The sequence below is a fragment of the Sesamum indicum genome, linkage group LG4 (assembly GCF_000512975.1).
Source record: "Sesamum indicum cultivar Zhongzhi No. 13 linkage group LG4, S_indicum_v1.0, whole genome shotgun sequence".
In the NCBI taxonomy this organism is placed as follows: Eukaryota; Viridiplantae; Streptophyta; class Magnoliopsida; order Lamiales; family Pedaliaceae; genus Sesamum; species Sesamum indicum.
Genome location: NC_026148.1, coordinates 2,621,993 through 2,638,840, shown reverse-complemented (window position 1 = coordinate 2,638,840; position 16,848 = coordinate 2,621,993). Strand labels below are relative to the sequence as shown.

At 34.4% G+C, this 16,848-nt stretch overlaps 2 protein-coding genes across 3 annotated transcripts in view; one reads left to right on the top strand and one right to left on the bottom strand.

Moving 5' to 3' along the window:
- LOC105159832 (thioredoxin reductase NTRC) overlaps positions 1-5,903 on the bottom strand; it is a 6,294-nt gene extending 391 nt beyond the window's left edge. The window contains exons 1-9 of the mRNA XM_011077035.2: positions 5,535-5,903; positions 4,298-4,505; positions 4,107-4,212; positions 3,224-3,489; positions 1,632-1,911; positions 968-1,075; positions 671-757; positions 476-580; positions 131-261 (exon numbers count right to left, since the gene is read on the bottom strand). Of these exons, the coding sequence (XP_011075337.1) occupies positions 131-261; positions 476-580; positions 671-757; positions 968-1,075; positions 1,632-1,911; positions 3,224-3,489; positions 4,107-4,212; positions 4,298-4,505; positions 5,535-5,850 (1,607 nt within the window). The 5' untranslated portion in view covers positions 5,851-5,903. The remainder of the gene's footprint in view (positions 1-130; positions 262-475; positions 581-670; positions 758-967; positions 1,076-1,631; positions 1,912-3,223; positions 3,490-4,106; positions 4,213-4,297; positions 4,506-5,534) is intronic.
- LOC105159831 (heat stress transcription factor B-3) lies at positions 9,690-12,057 on the top strand. 2 transcript variants are annotated; one of them, XM_011077033.2, is made up of 3 exons: positions 9,690-9,809; positions 9,981-10,224; positions 11,437-12,057. In XM_011077033.2, exons 2-3 carry the CDS (start codon positions 10,024-10,026, stop codon positions 11,917-11,919), a joined length of 684 nt encoding a protein of 227 aa, XP_011075335.1. In that variant the 5' UTR covers positions 9,690-9,809; positions 9,981-10,023; the 3' UTR covers positions 11,920-12,057. The 2 variants fall into 2 exon arrangements, with proteins under 2 accessions (XP_011075335.1, XP_011075334.1); XM_011077032.2 differs by having other exon boundaries at positions 9,690-10,224.

Sequence of the window (16,848 nt, the reverse complement as noted above, 5' to 3'; positions counted from 1 at the left end):
CATGATACGGGTATCTGGCATCTTCAAGGAACACTTTAAGGAAAGTGAAGAGCCTGATAGCTAGGACAATCATGATATACTTGTGCTTTTCTTTCAAAATATGGAACAAGAGGCTCAAAATGTAACCAACCTGATCATTTCCTTATTCTTGAAAAATTGTACACACGGTGTACCCATGATTCCAGCAGCCTCAGCAATCTCAGGGTCTTCCTCTATATCGATCTCAACAAAATGGACATTCTGATCAAATTCATCTATTACCTGCCAGATAAGATTCAGAGTAGAGCATTTCATGAATGTTTTTTCCAATGGTGAACAGGTTAAGGAAATCGCTTTGAGTAACTAAGTTCTATGTTTAAGAGCAAATACTGATTGTTCGCTGACTAAGTTGTTAAAAACATGGAGACTGAAACAAAGTACACACACTATAGCTTAGAAATAAAGAACATCTCCTCTTTGGGATGAGATGATATACCTTGCTAAGAATTGGTTTCAAAGTCCTACAAGGACCACATGTTGGTGCTGTATATAGGACACAGAGAAGTCTTGGGCTTTCATGATACAGCTTCCGTAGAGCATACTGCAAAGGCGAATGTTTGCTAAATAAAAATTTATATTATATTAGGTTGGCAATATTGTAAAAGTTAAGGTTCCCTATAGTGAGTCATACCTGACCCCTGTGCTTTGTCGTCGTGATATCAAAACCTTCTTTTACATCTCTGTCAGTAAGTTCCTTCTTAACCTCTTCGGTAGCAGGCTGCATGCAGTAGAGATATAAGATAACTTACACTACTTTTAGGGTTCCCTCCTTTTACAGTCAAGACTTAACATTCCAACTCAAGGAGATGTATAAATAGAGTTCCTTATGATTTAAAGGGAGTCAATATATCAGGCATTCATTTTCAGAGATATTAAATCAAAGAAAATCATGTCAAGCAAAAGTCAGAGGCCACAAGAAATCACATGCCTGGTGGAATTCAATCAATAGATCTTTGCTCGTAAGATATCGTTCAACTGACAAAGCTGCGATGCATCCTGATCCAGCTGCAGTTATGGCTTGCCTCCATTCATGGTCCTATTTACAGATAACAAAATAAGATTGAAGTCCATCAGGAAGCCCATGACTTTCACAGGTACAAAACAGTTCAGAAACAAGAAACACGAAAAACTAATCAATGCAACTGGACAGTACATGTTGTGGAGCATCACAATTGGCATGGTCTTATGTGAAAGTTAGGGGGTGAATACATAATCTTTTTGCATACTGCTGCAGTCTGACAGTGGAGGTAGTTGATTGCCAATTTTATCAGAGAAAATTTATATACAACTCAAATTAAAAGTCTTAACCCAAAATGGACTACATAATAGAAAGTAAAATCCTGACTGGAATTTCCAGAATTGAATTGGTCATAGGTGACTGCTTGATTAGGCGAGGCAACTGAGCCAGGCTATTTGGTACACTTGCAAATCAGAGAGTTATCACCCAGCTTAGCCAGGAACTTTCAACAAGAATGCCTTTGTATAGAGGTCTCCGTTCCAAATATGATGGCAGTAAAGCACAAATACTGCTAAAACTCAATAAAGGTACAGATAGGATGCATGAGAAAAAAATAACCTATGCCATGTTTTACCTGTACATCACCAGCAGCAAATACACCCTCTACTGAAGTTTTTGCAGAACCTGCTTCGACCAAAACATAGCCAGCGGCATCAAGATCAACCTGGCCTTCCAACAACTGACTATTCGGAGAATGACCTATCCCATAAAACAAGCCTTTCACTTCCAGAACAGATTCTTCATTAGTATCAGCCTTTCTGATCAATACGCCTGACATCTGCCCTTTTGTGTTGCTGACAACATCCACCGTTTCTGTATTGAAGTGGACGGTGACGTTTGGATTGTTAAATACTCTGAAACATTCGCCATAATTAACCTGTTAAACAAACATTCAGGGAGTTGAAACTTAAACAACATTGTTCATTAGTAATTCAATTGACCCGATAAAACGGTCAATAAAGTAATGGAAGACATCCAAAATGACCTTCAAATGGGTGGAAAACCTATACAACCGGGAAAGGCAAACCAGGACCAACAGATGAAATTCCAGTGTGATGCGAACTGTGACATTTTCCATTTCTTACCAAATTTAGGTCCTATGTTTTTAAGTGAAATTCAGGTCCTACTTGTAATATGGAGATATAACAAAATAACTAGCAACCATTTACACGTAGGGAGGTTACTAGAGTGTAGAAGCAGAGCCTTATGAACCAATGATAATGTTTAATTGACAAGATAAGCCATAAACATTAAGAATGCTACACCATGATAGGAGCAGGAAGGAAAAGACACACAACATACAGCATATACCTTAAAGAATTAGCAAAACTGGGTTATACATCTTTAAAAGTAATTCAATCTCATTCTCTTTCACGAAGCAGCCAAGTTCAGTTTCCAAATGCTATATTTATCTTCTGCAATTATAAGATTGTGTATTCTTGAACACCATGAATTCTTCCCAAAAGCAATTTTTAAAAATCAGGACAATGACTTCCCAGTAAATTCTTTAAGTTATCAAGTCAGTTTGCAGCCTCTGGTTCCAGGACAGAATTTGTTCGAAAATGATTCAACAGTCAGATTTAGAAGACAGGAACGAAAGCTACAGAAATGGAATCAACGAAAAAAGAAAGGAAGCTGAAACCTTATGTGAACGAGTCAACACCCAATTCAGTAATTTCTTAGGATTATGATAAAATATCAAATAATCGTCCTTACTCATACTTATTTTTATCATCATATACATCAATACAATTCATCCTTTATTAAATACGTATTCAAATAAACAAATGTTTATTTTACTACCAAAGATTTGCTCAAGAAAAGTTATTTGATTCATTCTAAAACATATAACTGAAATTAAGTGAACTAATAGAAAATTGACCACAACTGTTTGGCAGCTTTATTTCTGTAAGTTGCCAAGCTGCAAGCCAACTTTGATGAATAAGGAAGGAAACCATGACACGATTTTCTAATCACAAATTCTACAAGCCAACTTTGACGAAAGAGGAAGGAAACCATGACACATTTTTCTAATCACAAACATTTTCCTTCTTATATCAAGTCCCCAGAATTTCACAATGCTTAGCAAAGACAATCATTTTCCAGCAATAATTTGCAAATTAGTCCTTTTATTGAAGCATTCGCGAGAATGACGTATCAACTTACCTATCCTGCATGGCTTTAGATGCCCTTAAGTGGTCCTTACGAACAAGTAAGTGGACATGACGAGCATATTTAGTCAAGTACAAAGCTTCCTCTGTAGCTGTATCACCTCCTCCAACCACAGCAAGAACTTGACCTTTGAACAGTGGGGATGCTCCATCACAAATTGCACAGGCACTGATTCCTCTACTCCAAAATTCATCTTCTCGAGGCAAGCTCAGCCTCCTTGCAGTGGCTCCTGTAGCATAGATAATACTGTAGCATTTTACCTGAAAAGTTAACATGATTTTTTCAAGTAAGCACTGATTCAATTCAAGGTTTTTAACAAGCGAGCTGTTTCCACTAATATGTTGTATCAAATACACAGATACCACTCACAAAGCCGTGTCTCTTGAAATATGATGTATAAATAGTGCTGAATTGAAGATGTCATACCACATGCATAATAGAAACATATGAAAAGTATGGATCCACAAATACATAGCAATTACAAGGGCTTAGTGCATGTGTAACTTAAAATGCGTAGATAATGGGATAAAAAATGCAAGATGATGCTGTTAATTCTACTACCCGTATAATTGCATAACTAACTTCTGCCCCAAAAATCTTGAGAATCACAATGATGTAACCTGTAAGTTAACTACAAAGAATTCTCATTAAATGCAAGTCTAGGAAGTAAAATATATCATTAACATATCACATCAAGATTTAGTGAAAAGACACTCCAGCTAGAAAAATTTATTGAAACCATAGGCCTAATACTTTCCATAAGTTCAGATATTATATTGGAAAGCACAGTTGAAATCACAAGATGAATGATCCCACCAGAAAATACAGATATTTATGCTATAAAAGAGAGATAACAACCCATGCAAGGAAGTATCACCTCACGCTCACTACTTCGCACTGTAAAAGGGCTGTTTCTCACATCAAGGAATTCAACGTCTTCTTGAAATAATTCCGCTCCCCAGCGCTCAGCTTGTCGTCGCATCCTATTGAAATAAACATTGTCAAGATTCTGATCTTTATTCGGTCATAAAGAGACTTAGAGAATATTGGTAGGATGAATCCAAATACCTATCCATTAAGTCTGGGCCTGTTATTCCATCTGGGAACCCAGGAAAATTCTCCACTTCAGTTGTGGTCATCAATTGTCCTCCTGGAACACCACCTACTTGAAAACCCTCAAACACTACAGGCTTCAAGTTGGCTCTAGCAGCATATATTGCTGCTGTGTATCCTGCAGGGCCTGATCCTATAATTACAACATTCTCAATACCCTGAGCTGCAAAAGAGAAAGATTCAATACATTTTAGGGTGGTATTGAACAAATAATGGAAAAACTGTAAAAAAAAAAAGAATGTCCTGTAACACTTTAAACAATGGAACATAGGTGAATCCATGTAAAACGTACAAACCACTTAAAGAGGAATTCATGTTTTGGTGGGACAGCTTGAGCAGCATGAATCAGACAATTTTACTAAGCACATCAGCTTGGTGGTCAAGTCGGCCAAAAAATGGTTTGACAATCTATTTTTACTAATGCCAAATATGCGTCTACATCAGCATACTCAATGCTGTCAACAGACATCTTCCAGTTCTTGTCTAAAGCAACTACATTAGAAAAATAATTCAGTTCTAACATATGCCATACAGTTAAGACTACAGTCTAAGCCAACATCAGCAATGCCTGGTCTCTCCTCTCACTAACTCAACCGGTTCATTTCATGCGTATTGATAACATATAAATCACTGCTTCATTGGTAACTTTTTGCTCCTAATAATAAAACAGACCCAATAACAATGCATATCAACAGCAGCAATTTTTAAATTTTTGTCACCCCACTTTCGAGCTGATGTTCATGACTAAACATAACATATTTCTTGAACCTTTGCTTCTTCTAGCTGATTTAAACAATGGAGTAGCATTGCAACAAAGATTCCTAGTTTCAAAATTTTCACCAAGCTCGCTCGAAATTTCAGAAGTAGGGGTCGCAAAATCCACCTACGTTTCACTTTACTTAAAACCTTCTTCATGTAATCGAATCATAACCACAAGTACCAAATGAATCAAATTCATGCAAAACGACTTAAATCTGACATTTTGCTGAAGTATCCTACAACTTATCTGCTACTCAATTGGCATACATACCAAACAGGTAACCACAGAAACACCATTAAATTAGCAATGCATGCAGTACATTCAAACTTTCAAACTCAGTTCATTTCCATTCCCAGTTTACAAAGTCATCAAAAATTACGAAGTCAACACCCCCAGTGACGCAAATCTCAATCTGTTCACAGAATGAGTCACCTGAAGAGCTAGGTTGTTCCTCGGCAGATGCTGCCACGGCGGCCACGCGGAACGCCGACCCAATCACGCGGCGGTGACTCAAACGAGTTGAAAAAGCAGATGCTTGGAAGGGGATGGTTCGCCGGCGGGTCAACCCGGGTTTGAGGAAGAGTAAATTGTTGCGAGAAGGAAGGAGGGTGTTGGAGAGAGTGGATGGAGTTGCCATTGAGGAGAGAGCTGAAGTGGGTGGGGCTCCGAATCCAGCTCCGTTTCCGATTTCTGCTCCGGCTCCGAGTACGAGGCCGCTTGTTATCTTGGGGTGGGGAGTGAATGCCATTGGTTTCGGACAATACGATATCCTCTTAAGCACATCTCACACACTCACACACTCAAATTTCCGAATTTTTATAAATATAAATATTCACTTTTTCTTTTTAGATTTCAATTTTATCTTTACAAAGAATTCAACTTATGAAGGGAAATAATATAAATAATTATTCAACTTATGAAGGGAAATATTATTTTATTTTATTCTTGGACTCTACGTTTGCCGGACAAAATTATATTTTTAGTTTGCGTATTAGACATTTTTAGTATTCTGTTCTACAGAATTTTTAAAATGACTTAAATTTAACAAAATTGAATACATTTAGTTTTATACTTTACGAAATTTTTAAAATGATCCCGAAATTGAAAAAATTCGACCCATATAATTATTTTAAATCTCGTAAAATAGAGGAGTAAATGTGTTCAATTTTCTTAATTTTAGGACCATTTTAAAAACTCCTAAAGTAAATAAATGTGTCGAATTTTCAAATTTTTGGATTATTTTGAGAATCTCATAATTTTTTTTTTATTTTAAAATTATTTTAAAATTTTTATAAACTATCCAGTTAATTATCTACTAACTGGAAATAGTGAAGTATAGCAGGCTTTGTTTATGGGCCCAATTTCAGCCCATCTCTTAAATAGGCCCAATTCTTCAATCATTTCTTCCAGGTCCAGTAGAAACCCATATTCAACTCGACTCCATTTCATATGGAAATCGCGAAATTCCCCAATATGGAATAAGATGCCGATTGCCGAAAATTAGGTTAAGATTAGGGTTGAAAAAATAATCAAACTATTCGAATCGGACTAATTGGTAAAATTTATTTGAGCTCGATTTGCTAATACTTTAAACTTTTCTTTTGATAAACTTTCAAACTCAACTCGATTTCAATTTAATCACAAAAGAAATAATAAAAATATCAAACTTTTCGAGCTCAACATAAATTCGATTTAGCTAAAACTCGTTGGGTGGGGCTCGTTTTGATTATGAATCAAAACGAACTCAAACTTAATTTTTCAAATTCGACGTTGATTCAAATAAACTTGAATAATAATTTGCTCAACTCGATTCGATTTGTTTACAACCCATTTTGAGATTGCTCGTTTAAGAAAATTGAAAAATATCAAATGAACAATTTAAAAATCTGACATACCAAAATAATTTTCACTAGAATTACCACTTGCCCATAAATATAATTTATTTATTTATTTATTTAGAGTGTCAAGTGTGAAATCAAGAGTAGTTAGTTAGACAAAAGAAGCATATAAAGAAAAATAGAAAGATGAGTGTTGAATAATAAATATGGATAATTAAAGATAATAAAATAAATAAAGAATGGAAGTCAAAAAATGCCCACCCAAATTAAAGAACCTTCCAATTCTCCCGTAGAAAAAAACTGTACCTGTCATCACATGCAACGCGTTGATTATTCTATAATTATAATAATAATAATACCCACTTTTAATTAATGTCTTAATTATTATGGTGTATTTGATTTTCATGTTTGACACTTAGGTAAGTTGGGAATATTTTAATGTGTATCTAAGAAATAGAGAAAGTAAGCCACGTCATCAAGTAAATATAGCAAAGTCTTCCATCCTACAACTATGAATAGGGGTGTTTCATCAACTACTTAAAACGTGCACAAGACACGAGACAAGTGAAAACAAAATAAGAGACCACTCAAGACACAACTCTGAGTTGCAAAATAGAACACAAGCAAGGGAGCATTTAAGACGTATATAATTAATGATACGTATGTATGTATATATATATATATATTTTTTAATTTGAAATGATGAGTTATTATTAATTGAAATAATTATTGCAGTAGATAATATCTACTAACAATATTTTACGCATATAGTGAGATTTAAATTCACGACGTCTAAAATATGAAACCTCAATTTCAACAATTAAATTGTACGTCATTGGAGACTTAGTCATGGGGACAAAATTTCTGGACAAAAAGTCATGAGTTGTAGCACAGAAAAATCCAAAGCAGCAGCAATATATACATAAAAATGGTTCAACTTATAGACAAATTCAAAACACAAACCAACACATGTGCATAAACTTTGGGAATTTCTATAGCAATTAAGTTTCAAATATTCTCATAATTCAATCCCCAAAACACCAGAAAAATTGCAGTTTACGTCCCATAATTTAATTTTATTTTTGCGATTTTGGTTCTAATATTTTGACACTCACTTAATTTAGTTTCATATGTTATAAAAACGTGCAATTTTAGTTTCAACCACAAATTCCAATATCTCTGTTAAATATTTAATAGAATTTGTGGTTTGGTTATACGTTTTCATGATTTATACAATTAAATTTAGCCTATGCTAAAATATTGGAATCAAAATCACAAAAAAGATAAATTTTTAGAGAGAGAGAGAGCATGTTGTATTAAGCTAATTAGTAGCGGTCAAGAACTTCAACCCAATTCATTAATTATTGCTCACATGATATATGTATGTTATTTAGTCAAAAAATTGCTTTTTTGATCCCATATGATGAAGAATACTGCATTTGTAGTCCCATAATTTATGAATTTAATGTAATTTGGTCTCATAAAATAAAATATTATAGTATTTTTAAACCCGTATAATAAATATTGTGACACTTTAGTCTCGTAAGATAAACAAAATTATAGCCTTTTCGATCCCAAATACCACAATGTTTTGGCATATGAATTAAATATACTAAATTCATAAACTGTGAGCTAAAAAATAGAATATTCTTTATGGTATCGGATCAAAAATGCAATTTCCACGCAAATTAGTACTGGTCAAGAACTTCAACCCAGTTCATGAGAGAGAGAGAGAGGATTGAAGATAATTAGTGGTGAAGAGGTACGGACAACCCAGTCCATTAATTGCTCGTACCAAAATTCTCCAGCGACACTTTTTCAATTAAGGCAGTCTACCACACCTGCAGCTACTGTACTACATTACGCGCATACAACAACGTTAATTAATCAAAACGTACGTACATACGCTAAAAACAGTATAATGAGTATGTAATAAATTTAAAAGATAAATATATTTCCCTCGTCCGAAGTCTAATGTAATTATACGTATATGTCTTGTACTTTGAAAAAAAAATAGATCTAGCACATTTAGGTTTGTTTTTATCTAATAAATAAATTTTTTCGTTAGTAAAAACTTATTGAATTTATTGCTATTGACAAAAATATCAAGGGTGTTAGATGTAACTTGAACGTCAACCCACATGACACTAGGCTATTCCTATTATTATAATGATACTATAACAATTAAATGATACGTAAATTAGAATGTGGAAACGTTAATTCAGTCAATGTGCACTACGTATATTTGACCTAGCCAGTTATAATACTTCAAATTACCTACGTCTGAAAAATCATACGTTAGCAACACTACTCTCCAACTTCCCCAATTTCAATTTAATACCCCAATTCCAATGAATTAATCAATAAACATGTGAAAGTCAATGCATAAAAATTCTGAGAATAGGTAAATTCAGCTAAAATCACTGAAGCATTTAAATAATTGATGGGTTTGAATTTAATTGAGGGAGTAGGAGTTGGAGTTGGAGAGAGGACTTCAAATAATTTAATTTTAAAAAAGAAATTAAAATTTATCAATATTCAACAAAATATATATAATTTCAAAAAAGATCGGACCGCGTGCGGATAAAACACTCGCATATATATATATATATATATAAAGCATGTCGTATGGGGGGTGTATTGGTCTTTTCATAATTACAAATGACATAATTAATATAAATAAAAATTAGGAGGAGGAGGAGAATGGCGGCATGTGTATGTATATATAATAGAAGATAGGTACGTATAAGGCATTTGGTTGTTTGTTTAGATATTAAGAGAAGGGAGGGAGAGAGAGAGAGAGAGAGAGCTGATGATCTCGCGATTCTCATGAACGGTGGATCTGTCGTGTTAGGCTTCTATTGCTGAGGTTGGGACTTCCTTACTGCCCTTCTTCTCTTCTCTTCTCTTCTCTCTCTCTCTCTAACAAGTTTTATATATATATTTACATATATTGAGAGAGAGAGGGGAAAGAAATTAAAGAGTTTTCGTTACCAAAGTTTAATTAGCTTACTATATATATATGATCGATGGAGAGTAGTAGTGATCAGAGTCATCATGGAAAGGGTTTGGTGGAATATGTGATGAGGAAGGCGGCGCCACCACCCTTCTTGCTGAAGACGTATATGCTGGTGGAGGATCCGGCGACGGACGAGGTTATTTCGTGGAACGGCGACGGCACGGCGTTTGTGGTGTGGCAGCCGGCGGAGTTCGCCAGGGACTTGCTTCCTACGCTCTTCAAGCACAGCAATTTCTCCAGCTTTGTTAGGCAGCTCAACACCTACGTAAGTAATATATTCTTTCATTTCTTAGCATAATTTAATTTTGATATGGATTTATTAGCATACTTTAAGAATTAATTTGTTATCTATGTGCGAATGTGTATGTGAAAATGTTAATTTTGAGTACGTATATGTGGAATATTAAATGCAAATTAAATTCTACCAGAAACATTTAATACGGTAATATCGATCGAGTATCAAAAACGTATCCTAATTACTTGGAAAATTAACTTTGGGTTTAGAATTAATTACAAGTTATTTAACATCAAATTATTTTACGTACTTTTACCCTGATTTTTTTTGAAAAAAAAAAAAAAAAAGTTGGAGGAGGAGGAGGATATGGTCAATTGACAAGACTTGGAAAAAGAATTAATCGGTCATTTGTTTCTAGTGATAAGCATGTGCTTTGGGTGACCTATCATCATCTAATTATTATTTATATAACTCCTACTTTTAGGCATAAAAATCTAGGAAAATTTAATCCCCTATATATATATAAAGGCTTAAATGCATTTTTATCATATAATTTAGGTCATTTGAATGTGAAAAAAAGATATGAGATTACGAAAATTAAAATATATATATATATATATATATAAAATCAAAATGCTACTTTACAAAGTTGGAGAATGAAAACATCTATTAACTTAGGCTACGGGACTAAAAAATATATTTAAGCCTATATATATAATTGTGAATTAATTCGATGCCTTTCTTGATTAAAATAAAGTTAGTGATTGATTATACTTTTAATTTACATACATATATATATATATATATATATGGTAGTCTATTATTTAACATACTTCTAGATATTTGATTATCTTAGATTATAATTGCGTACAACAAACTTAATTAATGCATGCATTCGTACATGCAAATTAATATATAGAGCCCACACCCCATGACTAAGTCATATAATATATAGTGTATGTATATTATAGATACTAGTAGTATATTTTTTCTCCAATAGTCGCGTTTTGTTGGGTGCGATCAAGCTAAACGTTCTTACATAAACGACGTGGACTCAAATCCTAGCTAGTCAAAGTATTTGATTTGATGGTGATAAACATACGTTCCTCCGAGCTACGTACGTACCTACGTTCGGTATCAAACGGATTATTGATAAATTAGCAATGTGCCACAAAATCTAATTGCAAACAAGGGTCCATACTTTAGTTAATTAACCTTAAATTTTGTCTTTACCATGTCTAGGGTTTTCGTAAAGTCGCAACGACCCGATGGGAGTTCAGCAACGACATGTTCCACAAGGGCGAAAGAGATAGACTCTGTGAGATCCATCGGAGAAAAGCATGGTCTCACAAGCCACAACCTAACGTACAACTCCAAGCAGCACAGAAGGACTCATTAGACAACGACGACCAAAAATCATCATCGACTTCATCCTCATCGGAGTTCACCATCCTCGTTGATGAGAACAAGAGGCTCAAGAAAGAAAATGGGGTTTTGAATTCCGAGCTCGGGATCATGAAGAGGAAATGCAAAGAGCTTCTTGATTTGGTGGCCATCTATGGAGTGAACTCGAAGAAAATGGAAGAAGAAGAAGAAGAGAACAATGAGGGGCCAAAGCTTTTTGGAGTGAGATTGGAGGTTGAGGGTGAGATGTTAGAGAAGAAGAGGAAGAGGGCTGAGATTAGTGAGAGTGCTAGGCTTATTTTGTCCCAATCATGCAAATAACGAAATTTGTGGGGTGGGGTTGATTTATAAATTAGCAATAATATAGGGTGAGAAACGAAAAACTTAATTAGAGTCATAATAGTTTGTCATGCATGCAAATCAAGAGCTGTGAAGATACAGTTCATAGTCTATCACAAATTGTACATATATATATATATATATTATCTAATATAAGAAATTTACTTACTAATGAATTGCCAAGAGAAATTAACTTGCTACGAATTTAGCAACAAACTATTTAAAAAGATATATTAAATAATATAAATTAGTAATGAAAATAATATAATTAGCTCGTCTCTGATTTTAGCTATTGATAATTTTTTCCCATAGTGAGATAATAAAATAAAGTTAATCTCATTTGATTGAATGAATTACCAAATTTGACATTTGAACCTAAAGTTGAAAGAGTACATTTGAAGCCATTTTAAAAAGTCAATAACTTTTAAGCACCGCAAAAACTTTATTTATTAGAGTGTGATATTTTTGAGGGAGAGATTGACTTTTTAGCAACCTTAAGAAACATTGAAAAGAATGTAACTAAGATGATGACCAAGAATTTAGTTGCAAGCTGACAAAATCCAGACAGTATAGAAAGGTTAATTGTCCAAAAAGAGGACAACAAATTCATCAAAACTCAGAAAAAATTGCAAGAGGAATTCAGCATCTCCAAAGACATGTTAAGTTTCATGTAAGTTATTACGTTGAATCAGCCAAGTCTACTACAAGCAAACTCAACAACCAATAAATATCATTTCCAAATAATAATAATTATTTTTTTTTGTAATTTCACACAATTACAAATACCTCTTCATTATTTAAAAAAATATAAAACACCCTCTCATTTTGACTTTCGTCTAGCAACAAACTCATTCCGTTGGCATTCGTTCGATTCTATCCTAATTTTTATAGTGAACTGCTCACAATACTCTTTTGAATTATGAATCATAATTTTATATATTTTTTAAACTTACTAAACTATTTTTGTGGACTAATATGCTCTGTGGATTATTTACTTTACTCATTCTCAAAAAACTTTATATTTTTTAAAATCTTTTTTTTTAAAAAAAATATAAGAGTATGGTGTGATGTCTTAACTTGTGGAATCCATAGATCGATTCAAGAATGAATGTGAGTGGCGTTTCTTCTATGTGGAACCCAAGAATTCACAACAACTGATATTTTTGTCAGAATCATACTATCCAGTATGAATTCTAAAGCAGGAGGCGCGTGACAAAAGATCTTTTCAGTAACCTAAGCATAGGTTTGATTGGGGTCATGTGTCTGCCATGAGTTGGTAGTATTACCAAATGATATTGTGATAGGAAACTACAACTTCCCTAAACAATTGGAGGTATGGCCCTTGTCAATAAGTTTTTGACAAGACAAGGTAGCCTTTTGGTAAGAGCATCTTGCACCTATGACTTTGGTCATGGGTTCGAGTTATTTGGAGGGTAATTGGGAAACCAACACTAATCTTCATTTGATTAGGAAAAAAAAGAAAATACAAAAAAAGTTTTTCCACAAGGACAACTACCACCCCGACTCCATGCGTTGGAATTTGAAGTCAATTTTATTGTTGATACCCTTGTTCTTGCAGTATCTCATATTTCTTATGCAAACCGACAGCATTCTTCCTCTCAATCCATGCATCTCTTGAAATCTTGTGTCTGATGCTAGGCTGAATTAATTTGCAATTCATTACTATGTTTAAGTTTTGCATTCAACTTCTCAAATTTTGTATTAGCTTTTGCTTTTTCTATACAAGTCAAGCATACAAGTTTTTTTAAACCTTTCAAAAGTTGGCCTTGAACATCAAGCTGCGCTTTTCCCAAAAGATACGATCATTTTGGGACCTCAAATGCGAACTACTTCGTGGGTTGAACCAACGGTTAGATCTACCTATGAATTGCTTCTACAAGTGAGTTGGACTTGCTAAAGACGGGGTTCTAAAACCACACCTTGGCTTGGGCTATTCTTCTTTTGTTTTGGGTTGTTGGCCCCACTAGCTCCGATCGTTCTTTTTTATTAGACTAGTAAAAACATTTGTATTGCGCATGATGCATGACTGTTTTCTTCCTTCTTCCTTGGATAACGTCTACATAAGTAATAAAAGATTTTAGTGAAAAAATTTTCATGAAATATCAATATCCAAAATTGATTATTAAAAATAACTCCAACCCAATATTTATACATTTAGCTCTTCAAATGGACGGTGAAGATTAATCTTAATGATGTGGTAACAAACTTCTAAAATTCTTTCGAAAATGTTATGAAAAAGCTTCTAGGCTTTATACATACAACATTTTTAAAACTTCTCTCAACTTTTATATTTGTCCACAAACTTTCGTACTTATATAAAATATTCTAAACTTTTTAACATTCTTAATTTCATGTTATATTTGTAGTGCTTTTAATATTAATCTCTAGTTTATCATAGTTAAAACGACCATTCTGAAAGTTGTTCAAGCAATGACGAAAAATAAATTTTCTATCGGTTTAAGATATTTAAGATTAAAAAATATTCAAAATATCCGATCGACTTAGGTAATTAAAATTAATTATTCATGATAGTAAAAACATGATATTAATTCTTTTGAAAATATGTGTATGTATAATTTAGCTTTTATTAAACTTGCTTTCTTTAGAAAAATTACATTGATATTTGACATGTTTTCTATAAAAAAAGATAATATTATCAAGAATTATAATATATAAAAAAATGTTTTTCAGTTTTGTCCCACAAATCAACATAATAATAATGACAGAATAAATATTAATCTAACTTTTAAATTATTTTAAAGTATAAATCATAAAATAAACTTGACAAAGTCCATATGACTACTTCTTTTTATAAAATTTTGTTTAAAATATTAAATATATAGGTGTATATTATTTTAATTTGCCTATAATAATCCATTGCTCAACCAACCTTGTTTTGAATTGAATTCGAGCATGAAAATAATTATTCAATAGAACAATCATTATACAAAGTTAACTACATACACCATACCTTAATAAAAATCTTAGTTTTTTTGCCAAATTGCTTGTCCAAAACTTTTAGAATATTACGTAAAAGGATATACCTTAAAATAGAGCTAATTTATAAATATGTGATATACCAAATAAGATCTCTTCTGGCGCTTATTCCCAAGGTACATTCCCCGATGATGTTAGTGATTTTAGATCTATTTCACGTTGCAATGTGCTGTATAAAATTATTGCAAAACTCATTGTCCAAAGACTGAGTGGGGTCTTGGATAAGATTATTAGCCCTTGCCAGAGTGCTTTTGTTCATGGACGGAGTATAGGAGATAATATTATGTTAGCACAAGAATTGTTTGGGGGCTATAATCAGACACGGTCGCCACCGAGATGTGCATTGAAAGTGGATATTCGGAAAGCCTATGATACTGTTGAGTGGGACTTCTTATACGTGGTTTTATAGCTTTTCGATTTCCCAGAGGCATTTAATGGGTGGATCATGGAGTGTATCACTTCAGCCTCATTCTCCGTTGGCATGAATGGAAAACCACATGGGTTCTTTACGAGTGCTAGAAGACTTAGACAGGGGGATCCTTTATCACCATACCTCTTTGTGCTTGTGATAGAGGTACTGCATATGAGATTCTTGCAACTAATTGAGCAGGATATGAGATTCACATTCCATTAAAAATGTGAAACTTCACGGATTTTTCAGTTGGGATTTACGGATGACCTATTACTATTTTGCCGGGCAAACATTAAGTCGATCAGCGTGCTAAAAGATGGGATGGATCGCTTCGCCTCATGGTTCGAACTACGACTCAATCTTGACAAGAGCCATGTCATTATATCACGATCAGCCCAGGGTGTGAAGGAGGAAATTCTAGACGTGCTGGGATTCCAGGAGGGTCATCTCCCGATGAGGTATTTGGGACTCCCTTTATTGTCCACTAGATTAACTATTTCTGATTGCCAACCACTACTTAGTAAGATTGATGAACGTATTAATGGTTGGGATGGCTTGGCACTCTCATATGCGGGGAGGGTGCAAATCATTAAATCTGTTCTTATGGCATTGGGTGTGTATTGGGGCTCTGCTTTCATACTCCAAACGGGGTCATCAAAGAAATCGAGAAGTGTCTGCGAAGTTTTCTGTGGAAAGGTATGGGCAACAGTGGATATGCTAAAGTAGAATGGAAGGAAGTATGCAAGCCTAAGGACGAGGGAGGTCAAGGGCTCAGAGACGTCGGTACACTTAATCGTGCACTGATGTGTAAGAAGCTTTGTGAAGTCATAAGGTGTGAGATAACTTCCATATGGGTGGATTGGCTGTTTCATGAGCGCCTACGAGATACATCTATTTAGACCATATCGGAGCAACGAGGATCATGAGGATGGAGAAAACTTCTGCGCCTACGACGTTCGTTGCGTTTAGTAGTAGAATACCGAATTGGTGATGGTAGTACCTTCTACTTGTGGAAGGACCCTTGGCATCACTTGGGACCTCTCATAAACAAATTTCTGCTGGGACCTATCACCATGGGATTGGATGCTTCTATTCTATTGTGCTCGGTTATACATGATGGCCAGTGGTACTGGCCAACGGACAGAAAGTATTTAGAGATTACACTCATGTTACCCCAAATATTTGGAGGTGATGACTGCATAATATGGAGATTCCCTAGGAGCAGTCCAACGACCTAGGACATTTATCACCTTATGATGTCGCCTGGACCCAAAGTAGGTTGGCCTTTGCTACTTTTGGGTTCTTTGAAGATCCCTCAACATATGTTCATATTGTGGCTAGTGATCTTGAAAAAGTTGGCCACTACGGACAAGCCGTGGTTGTTCCACCTTGGCAACTGTGTACTTTGTAATGAGGATATGGTGGAATCACATACCCACTTATTCTTCCGATGCAGATATAACAGACGTTGCACTAGCTCG

Bases quoted from the DNA above. Each gene is read 5' to 3' on its own strand.
- LOC105159831 (XM_011077032.2), top strand. From the start codon at position 9,970: ATGGAGAGTAGTAGTGATCAGAGTCATCATGGAAAGGGTTTGGTGGAA. The intron at 10,225-11,436 runs GTAAGTAATATA...TACCATGTCTAG, and splicing joins TTAGGCAGCTCAACACCTAC to GGTTTTCGTAAAGTCGCAAC.